This window comes from Eucyclogobius newberryi, unplaced genomic scaffold (genome assembly GCF_026437365.1).
Source record: "Eucyclogobius newberryi isolate DKJ021-1_F unplaced genomic scaffold, fEucNew1.0.hap1 SCAF_5, whole genome shotgun sequence".
NCBI classification, from domain to species: Eukaryota; Metazoa; Chordata; class Actinopteri; order Gobiiformes; family Gobiidae; genus Eucyclogobius; species Eucyclogobius newberryi.
The window spans coordinates 4553925-4566351 of NW_027316167.1; the positions used below are offsets into that span (position 1 = coordinate 4553925).

At 45.5% G+C, this 12427-nt stretch overlaps 1 protein-coding gene across 1 annotated transcript in view; it reads left to right on the forward strand.

The window, feature by feature from the left end:
- kcnq1.1 (potassium voltage-gated channel, KQT-like subfamily, member 1.1) overlaps positions 1–12427 on the forward strand; it is a 162839-nt gene that overhangs the window by 80253 nt on the left and 70159 nt on the right. Inside the window, 2 exon segments of the mRNA XM_072465616.1 lie at positions 4030–4135; positions 6702–6758. Coding sequence (XP_072321717.1) covers positions 4030–4135; positions 6702–6758 — 163 coding nt within the window.

A 12427-nucleotide genomic window follows, 5' to 3' on the forward strand; every position in this document is an offset into this window, starting at 1 on the left:
TTAACAAAATGTACACATGCATATACTTTTATACATATTCTTATTTATTACAATAACAGATTTCATACTAAAATAAGATTGATAATAATTTCTTATGTTGGCCCTGCGACGAGTTGGCCCCTGTCCAGGGTGTACCCCGCCTAAGGCCCAAAGTCACTGGGATAGGCTCCAGTCTCACGCGACCTCTAACGGGAACAAGCGGTGGAAAATGAATGAATGAATAATTTCTTATTTATTCTGATGCATCCTCAATTAATATTACCATATTATTATTTTACGTGAGATTTTAGAAGTTATTGAGAATTATTATTATTAGTATATATAGTTTATAGTATATATAAACACACAGGGTGATAGTATTTGTACAGTGAAGGGGATACAGTCCTTTTTCTCCTCACAGCTAGAGTAGTGGTAGTTCTTACTTTCAGGTTAAAATACCTCATTTAAAATCCTTGTTATCATTGTATAATGTGTTTTCCAGTGAGCAGACGATCCATTGCTGAGTGTGCAGTGAGCTCGGGCTTTAAGGGCGTTTGTCAGCTCCATGCGCAGCTCCTTCTGCAGCCGAACGCCCAGAGTTTACGTCTGTTTTTAAGTCTTTAAACTTTGTCGACACTTTAAGGCTGTTTACAGTCCTCTGTCATAGTTACGGCTCACGCAGACCTGAACCAATCACGGCTCACGCAGACCTGAACCAATCACGGCTCACGCAGACCTGAACCAATCACGGCTCACGCAGACCTGAACTGGTCCCTCATCTGCCTGAAGAGTGGGTCCAGCTCGCCTCAGTCGGTCCCTCATCTGCCTGAAGAGTGGGTCCAGTTCGCCTCAGTCGGTCCCTCATCTGCCTGAAGAGTGGGTCCAGCTCGACTCAGACGGTCCCTCTTCTGCCTGAAGAGTGGGTCCAGCTCCAGTCTCCTCGTGTCCGTCTGTCCGTCTGTGAGAGTCGGATCTCTCCTTCACTGGAACTCCTCCAGGTTTCTACGCTTTTTTCCCAAAGAGGTTTTTTTTGTAGTTTTTCCTGGCCGAGAAGGAGAGTCTAAGGACAGAGGACCCTGGGACATCGTCCCTCGCCACCACAGACATTGTCTGACTCCATCGCCACCACAGACATTGTTGATTCATTTCTCCCTGTGGCCCTCAGAGGCAACTGTTGTTGTGATTTTGGGCCTTACAAAAATAAATTGATTTGATTTGAACCAGTCACGGCTCACGCAGACCTGAACCTGTCGCGGCTCACGCAGACCTGAACCTGTCACGGCTCACGCAGACCTGAACCTGTCGCGGCTCACGCAGACCTGAACCTGCCGTGGCTCACGCAGACCTGAACCCGTCACGGCTCACGCAGACCTGAACCTGTCGCGGCTCACGCAGACCTGAACCTGTCGCGGCTCACGCAGACCTGAACCTGTCGCGGCTCACGCAGACCTGAACCTGCCGCGGCTCACGCAGACCTGAACCTGTCGCGGCTCACGCAGACCTGAACCTGCCGCGGCTCACGCAGACCTGAACCTGTCACGGCTCACGCAGACCTGAACCTGTCGCGGCTCACGCAGACCTGAACCTGTCGCGGCTCACGCAGACCTGAACCTGTCGCGGCTCACGCAGACCTGAACCTGTCGCGGCTCACGCAGACCTGAACCTGTCGCGGCTCACGCAGACCTGAACCTGCCGCGGCTCACGCAGACCTGAACCTGTCGCGGCTCACGCAGACCTGAACCAGCCGCGGCTCACGCAGACCTGAACCAATCACGGCTCACGCAGACCTGAACCTGTCGCGGCTCACGCAGACCTGAACCTGTCGCGGCTCACGCAGACCTGAACCTGTCGCGGCTCACGCAGACCTGAACCTGCCGCGGCTCACGCAGACCTGAACCTGTCGCGGCTCACGCAGACCTGAACCAGCCGCGGCTCACGCAGACCTGAACCTGTCGCGGCTCACGCAGACCTGAACCAGCCGCGGCTCACGCAGACCTGAACCTGTCGCGGCTCACGCAGACCTGAACCTGTCGCGGCTCACGCAGACCTGAACCAGCCGCGGCTCACGCAGACCTGAACCTGTCGCGGCTCACGCAGACCTGAGCCGGTCAAGTATTTCATAAGTTTTCCATATTGTGTTGATCAACCAATCACAGCCCTTGTGTCCAAGGCACCTGGAGGTGACGTTTGGACGCAGGAGCTTGAACAGCGCACGTACACGGCACAGCAGGAGCCGTGAGCTTTCATGTTTGCTGCTGTGTGTGTCGAGGAGGACGATAAAACCAGCCTTCAGTCCGTGTGTTCAGTACTCGGAGCAGAATCTCTCCCATGAGCGGAGCAGAGCAGAGCGCCAAAGGCTAACGTTAGCTCCACTGGTAGACGAGAGTGAATGGCTGTGACGGCTTTGGCTGCTTTAAAAAACGCAGTGAAAAAGTCTTTAAAACTGCGGAGCTCCACTTCCTGCTCAGTTCATTCCTTAGGTGGAACTAGTCTCGCTAAAATAAATCAATAATTAGTTAAGTGAGTTACAGATGATACAGGCAGCATGTTCAGACCTTTACGTACCCTCTAAATACTGAGGACGTCTGTGTTTATAAAAGCAAGTGCTTTTGTCGCTAGTTTGTCTGTTTTTATATTTATGTATGTTAGACTTTAGCTCGGAGACAAAAACACTTTCATAAACGCCCAGCTTTCCTAACCTGCTGCAGTGATTATCCTCTGTAACTCACTCTCTGCTGTCAGATATTTTTTGATTTTGATTTATTCAAGCAAAACTCAAATAATTCCAACAGAATGAATGGAACGAGAGATGAAGATCCACAATTTTACGGCTGGAACTAGACTCGCTGCGCACTATCGTGAAAAGGGTCTCTTCCTTTGACTCGTCTATGTACTCAACCGACACTCTGCACGGATGAAAATGAGACTTGCAGCTTGTCAGTATGTCCTATCTGATGTACACAGGTGAAAATAAGACTTGCAGCTAATCAGTCTGTTCTATCTGATGTACACTTGCAGCTGATCAGTCTGTTCTATCTGATGTACACTTACAGGTGATCTATCTGCTGTACACAGCTGAAAATGAGACTTGCAGATGCTCAGTCTGTTCTTTGAGACTTGCAGCTGTTCATTATGTTCTATCTGATATGTACAGTTTAAAATGAGACTTGCAGCTGTTCTCTCTGACGCACATAGGTGAAACTGAGACTTGCAGCTGTTCTATCTGCTGTACACAGGTGAAACTGAGACTTGCAGCTGTTCTCTCTGCTGTACACAGGTGAAAATGAGACTTGCAGCTGTTCTCTCTGGCGTACACAGGTGAAAATGAGACTTGCAGCTGTTCTCTCTGACGTACAAAGGTGAAACTGAGACTTGCAGCTGTTCTCTCTGGCGTACACAGGTGAAAATGAGACTTGCAGCTGTTCTCTCTGATGTACAAGGTGAAAATGAGACTTGCAGCTGTTCTATCTGACGTACACAGGTGAAAATGAGACTTGCAGCTGTTCTCTCTGCTGTACACAGGTGAAAATGAGACTTGCAGCTGATCTCTCTGCTGTACACAGGTGAAAATGAGACTTGCAGCTGTTCTCTCTGCTGTACACAGGTGAAAATGAGACTTGCAGCTGATCTCTCTGCTGTACACAGGTGAAAATGAGACTTGCAGCTGTTCTCTCTGACGCACACAGGTGAAAATGAGACTTGCAGCTGACTCTCTGACGCACACAGGTGAAAATGAGACTTGCAGCCGTCCTCTGACGTACACAGGTGAAAATGAGACTTGCAGCTGTTCTCTCTGACATACACAGGTGAAACTGAGACTTGCAGCTGTTCTCTCTGACATACACAGGTGAAACTGAGACTTGCAGCTGTTCTCTCTGGCGTACACAGGTGAAAATGAGACTTGCAGCTATTCCCTCTGACGTACAGGTGAAACTGAGACTTGCAGCTGTTCTCTCTGACATACACAGGTGAAACTGAGACTTGCAGCTGTTCTCTCTGACATACACAGGTGAAACTGAGACTTGCAGCTGTTCTCTCTGCTGTACACAGGTGAAAATGAGACGGAGAGTGAGGAGCGACCTGGGCCCCGCCCCGCCGGTCATCCCCAGCATCTCGTGTGACCCGCCGCTGGACGTCTACAGCACCGTGGGAACAGGTGCGCTCGCTCCCCTGTCGCCATGGTAACGCAGGAGCACCACGGTGCAGAATGATTGGATAAGAACAGCAGCTGTGGATTAGAGGAGATTTGAATCTAAAAGAAAGTTTGAAATGGAACTAGATTCACACTTCGGTTCAAGCCTTTTCTGCCACATTATGAGTCATGTATTTGAAGTGAACAGTAGCACTACAACTAACGAATATTCTAGAAGTACACTACTTACTCCTATTATTATTTAGACTTTTAAATATGTTATAAACCAAGTAAAGGTGGAACTATTGCCACTGAAGGTTTAGAAAAGAATCGTTACGAATAGTAATTTTATAGAAGTTAAAGCGTTTTATAGATTCAAATTAGAAATAGTTTATTCTTTTTTGACATTTTAATTAAATAACGCTGCTGATGTGTTTTAGGGTCTGATTATGTTTTATAGTCAACTATCATGATACACCAAGACTAAACCAAGACTAAACCAGGACTAAACCAGGACTAAACCAGGACTAAACCAAGACTAAACCAAGACTAAACCAGGACTAAACCAGGACTAAACCAGGACTAAACCAGGACTAAACCAAGACTAAACCAAGACTAAACCAGGACTAAACCAGGACTAAACCAGGACTAAACCAGGACTAAACCAGGACTAAACCAAGACTAAACCAGGACTAAACCAGGACTAAACCAGGACTAAACCAGGACTAAACCAAGACTAAACCAAGACTAAACCAAGACTAAACCAGGACTAAACCAGGACTAAACCAGGACTAAACCAGGACTAAACTCACGTGCGTGCGTGCGTGTCTGTCTGTGTGTGTGTGCTCTCATGCACACGACGCTCATTAGTGTCATTAGACCTTTGTAATGGTCCTGATCTGCTCGCTCTACACACCGGCGCACAGCGGGGACACGACCCGAACACCACGCCGTTAAGTGCAAACACTGAGGACGAGCGACTGTGACGACGATATTTATATGAATTATGAAAGATGACGGTCGATTTTGATCGTTTTACAAGAAAGATCTCATTGGAAAAGACAAAACGTCTGACCGCTGGACAAACGTCTGACAGCCGGACAAACGTCTGAGAACTGGACAAACGTCTGACCGCTGGACAAACGTCTGACCGCTGGACAAACGTCTGACAGCCGGACAAACGTCTGAGAACTGGACAAACGTCTGACCGCTGGACAAACGTCTGACCGCTGGACAAACGTCTGACAGCTGGACAAACGTCTGACAGCTGGACAAACGTCTGACAGCCGGACAGCCGGACAAACGTCTGACCGCTGGACAAACGTCTGACCGCTGAACAAACGTCTGACAGCCGGACAAAGGTCTGGAAGCTGGACAAACGTCTTGCATCTGGACAAACGTCTGACAGACGGACAAACGTCTGACAGTCGGACAAACGTCTGACCGCTGGACAAACGTCTGACCACTGGACAAACGTCTGAAAGCCGGACAAACGTCTGGCAGCTGGACAAACGTCTGACCGCTGGACAAACGTCTGACAGCCGGACAAACGTCTGACCGCTGGACAAACGTCTGACCGCTGGACAAACGTCTTGCATCTGGACAAACGTCTGACCGCTGGACAAACGTCTGACAGCTGGACAAACGTCTGACCGCTGGACAAACGTCTGACCGCTGGACAAACGTCTGACAGCTGGACAAACGTCTGACCGCTGGACAAACGTCTGACCGCTGGACAAATGTCTGACAGCCGGACAAACGTCTGACAGCCGGACAAACGTCTGACCGCTGGACAAATGTCTGACAGCCGGACAAACGTCTGACCGCTGGACAAACGTCTTGCATCTGGACAAACGTCTGACCGCTGGATAAACGTCTTGCATCTGGACAAACATCTGACAGCTGGACAAACGTCTGACAGCTGGACAAACGTCTGACCGCTGGACAAATGTCTGACAGCCGGACAAACGTCTGACCGCCGGACAAACGTCTGACCGCTGGACAAATGTCTGACAGCCGGACAAACGTCTGACCGCTGGACAAACGTCTTGCATCTGCACAAACGTCTGACCGCTGGACAAACGTGGACAAACGTCTGACCGCTGGACAAACGTCTGATGACAAACCTCTGGGCTTTTACACACTTCAGAGGAAGATGTTTTTAATTTGAAGGATTTCTTCACTTTATTAAGACATTCGTAGTGTGAAAGTAGAACTACCGTATTCTCCGGACTATAAGTTGCACCTTTTTTCATAGTTGTGGCCGCTGTGCGACTTATATGTGATATTATTTATTATTTTCACCCTGACAACCACAAGAGGGCGCTCTAGGCTCTGAGCGACGCAGAAGAAGAATCTGCACTTCCTCTTCCTCTGGAGTTTGTGGAGTTGTTTAGAAGTAGAAGTATTCATTTGCAGTACATTTCTGTAAAGTATTAGCATCAACCACAAAATCAACACGTAAAATACTCGAGTAAATATCATGTGAGGGATTTGACTCGATCCTTCATATTTAGTAGAAGTATTTGTTAAATACTTTTAAAGTGTTTAAACGACCTGAGCTAAAGGTGTTTGTCCTTCGTGTGTCCAGAGGCGGAGCTGTCCTGGCCCTCGCTGACCTCTTTGACCTTCGACCATAACAACTCAGGTAACGCCGTCTCCACAGCAACACACGCACTGCATACTACACACTATACACACGCACTGCATACTACACACTATACACACGCACTGCATACTACACACTATACACACGCACTGCATACTACACACTATACACACGCACTGCATACTACACACTATACACACGTACTGCATACTACACACTATACACACGCACTGCATACTACACACTATACACACGCACTGCATACTACACACTATACACACGCACTGCATACTACACACTATACACACGCATACTACACACTATACACACGCACTGCATACTACACACTATACACACGCACTGCATACTACACACTATACACACGCACTGCATACTACACACTATACACACGCACTGCATACTACACACTATACACACGCATACTACACACGCATACTACACACTATACACACGCACTGCATACTACACACTATACACACGTACTGCATACTACACACTATACACACGCACTGCATACTACACACTATACACACGCATACTACACACTATACAAACGCACTGCATACTAAACACTATACACACGTACTGCATACTACACACTATACACATGCATACTACACACTATACACACGCACTGCATACTACACACTATACACACGTACTGCATACTACACACTATACACACGCATACTACACATTATACACACGCACTGCATACTACACACTATACACACGTACTGCATACTACACACTATACACACGCATACTACACATTATACACACGCACTGCATTCTACACACTATACACACGCACTGCATACTACACACTATACAAACGCACTGCATACTACACAGTATACACACGTACTGCATACTACACACTATACACACGCATACTACACATTATACACACGCACTGCATACTACACACTATACACACGCACTGCATACTACACACTATACACACGCATACTACACACTATACACACGCACTGCATACTACACACTATACACATGCACTACATACTACACACTATACACACGTACTGCAAACTACACACTATACACATGCATAATACACACTATACACACGCACTGCATACTACACACTATACACACGCACTGCATACTACACACTATACACACGCATACTACACACTATACACACGCACTGCATTCTACACACTATACACACGTACTGCATACTACACACTATACACACGTACTGCATTCTACACACTATACACACGCATACTACACATTATACACACGCACTGCATACTACACACTATACACACGTACTGCATACTACACACTATACACACGCATACTACACACTATACACACGCACTGCATACTACACACTATACACACGCACTGCATACTACACACTATACACACGCATACTACACACTATACACACGTACTGCATACTACACACTATACACACGCATACTACACACTATACACACGCACTGCATACAACACACTATACACACGCACTGCATACTACACACTATACACACGCATACTACACATTATACACACGCACTGCATACTACACACTATACACACGCACTGCATACTACACACTATACACACGCATACTACACACTATACACACGTACTGCATACTACACACTATACACACGTACTGCATACTACACACTATACACACGTACTGCATACTACACACTATACACACGCACTGCATACTATACACATGCATACTACACACTATACACACGCATACTACACACTATACACACGCATACTACACATTATACACACGCACTGCATACTACACACTATACACACGCACTGCATACTACACACTATACACACGCATACTACACACTATACACACGTACTGCATACTACACACTATACACACGTACTGCATACTACACACTATACACACGTACTGCATACTACACACTATACACACGCACTGCATACTATACACATGCATACTACACACTATACACACGTACTGCATACTACACACTATACACACGCATACTACACACTATACACACGCACTGCATACAACACACTATACACATGCATACTACACACTATACACATGCATACTACACACTATACACACGCACTGCATACTACACACTATACACACGCACTGCATACTACACACTATACACACGCACTGCATACTACACACTATACACACGCACTGCATACTACACACTATACACACGCACTGCATACTACACACTATACACACGCACTGCATACTACACACTAAACACAAGCACTGCATACTACACACTATACACACGCACTGCATACTACACACTATACACACGCACTGCATACTACACACTATACACACGCACTGCATACTACACACTATACACACGCACTGCATACTACACACTATACACACGCACTGCATACTACACACTATACACACGCACTGCATACTACACACTATACACACGCATACTACACACTATACACACGCACTGCATACTACACACTATACACACGTACTGCATACTACACACTATACACACGCACTGCATACTACACACTATACACACGTACTGCATACTACACACTATACACACGCACTGCATACTACACACTATACACACGCATACTACACACTATACACACGCACTGCATACTACACACTATACACACGCATACTACACACTATACACACGCACTGCATACTAAACACTATACACACGTACTGCATACTACACACTATACACATGCATACTACACACTATACACACGCACTGCATACTACACACTATACACACGTACTGCATACTACACACTATACACACGCATACTACACATTATACACACGCACTGCATACTACACACTATACACACGTACTGCATACTACACACTATACACACGCATACTACACATTATACACACGCACTGCATTCTACACACTATACACACGCACTGCATACTACACACTATACAAACGCACTGCATACTACACAGTATACACACGTACTGCATACTACACACTATACACACGCATACTACACATTATACACACGCACTGCATACTACACACTATACACACGCACTGCATACTACACACTATACACACGCATACTACACACTATACACACGCACTGCATACTACACACTATACACATGCACTACATACTACACACTATACACACGTACTGCAAACTACACACTATACACACGCACTGCATACTACACACTATACACATGCATAATACACACTATACACACGCACTGCATACTACACACTATACACACGCACTGAATACTACACACTATACACACGCATACTACACACTATACACACGCACTGCATTCTACACACTATACACACGTACTGCATACTACACACTATACACACGTACTGCATTCTACACACTATACACACGCATACTACACATTATACACACGCACTGCATACTACACACTATACACACGTACTGCATACTACACACTATACACACGCATACTACACACTATACACACGCACTGCATACTACACACTATACACACGCACTGCATACTACACACTATACACACGCATACTACACACTATACACACGTACTGCATACTACACACTATACACACGCATACTACACACTATACACACGCACTGCATACAACACACTATACACACGCACTGCATACTACACACTATACACACGCATACTACACATTATACACACGCACTGCATACTACACACTATACACACGCACTGCATACTACACACTATACACACGCATACTACACACTATACACACGTACTGCATACTACACACTATACACACGTACTGCATACTACACACTATACACACGTACTGCATACTACACACTATACACACGCACTGCATACTATACACATGCATACTACACACTATACACACGCATACTACACACTATACACACGCATACTACACATTATACACACGCACTGCATACTACACACTATACACACGCACTGCATACTACACACTATACACACGCATACTACACACTATACACACGTACTGCATACTACACACTATACACACGTACTGCATACTACACACTATACACACGTACTGCATACTACACACTATACACACGCACTGCATACTATACACATGCATACTACACACTATACACACGTACTGCATACTACACACTATACACACGCATACTACACACTATACACACGCACTGCATACAACACACTATACACATGCATACTACACACTATACACACGTACTGCATACTACACACTATACACACGCACTGCATACTACACACTATACACACGCACTGCATACTACACACTATACACACGCACTGCATACTACACACTATACACACGCACTGCATACTACACACTATACACACGCACTGCATACTACACACTATACACACGCACTGCATACTACACACTATACACACGCACTGCATACTACACACTATACACACGCACTGCATACTACACACTATACACACGCACTGCATACTACACACTATACACACGCACTGCATACTACACACTATACACACGCACTGCATACTACACACTATACACACGCACTGCATACTACACACTATACACACGCACTGCATACTACACACTATACACACGCATACTACACACTATACACACGCACTGCATACTACACACTATACACACGTACTGCATACTACACACTATACACACGCACTGCATACTACACACTATACACACGTACTGCATACTACACACTATACACACGCACTGCATACTACACACTATACACACGCATACTACACACTATACACACGCACTGCATACTAAACACTATACACACGTACTGCATACTACACACTATACACATGCATACTACACACTATACACACGCACTGCATACTACACACTATACACACGTACTGCATACTACACACTATACAAACGCATACTACACATTATACACACGCACTGCATACTACACACTATACACACGTACTGCATACTACACACTATACACACGCATACTACACATTATACACACGCACTGCATTCTACACACTATACACACGCACTGCATACTACACACTATACAAACGCACTGCATACTACACAGTATACACACGTACTGCATACTACACACTATACACACGCATACTACACATTATACACACGCACTGCATACTACACACTATACACACGCACTGCATACTACACACTATACACACGCATACTACACACTATACACACGCACTGCATACTACACACTATACACATGCACTACATACTACACACTATACACACGTACTGCAAACTACACACTATACACACGCACTGCATACTACACACATCTACACATGCATAATACACACTATACACACGCACTGCATACTACACACTATACACACGCACTGAATACTACAAACTATACACACGCATACTACACACTATACACACGCACTGCATACTACACACTATACACACGTACTGCATACTACACACTATACACACGTACTGCATTCTACACACTATACACACGCATACTACACATTATACACACGCACTGCATACTACACACTATACACACGTACTGCATACTACACACTATACACACGCATACTACACACTATACACACTATACACACGCACTGCATACTACACACTATACACACGCATACTACACACTATACACACGTA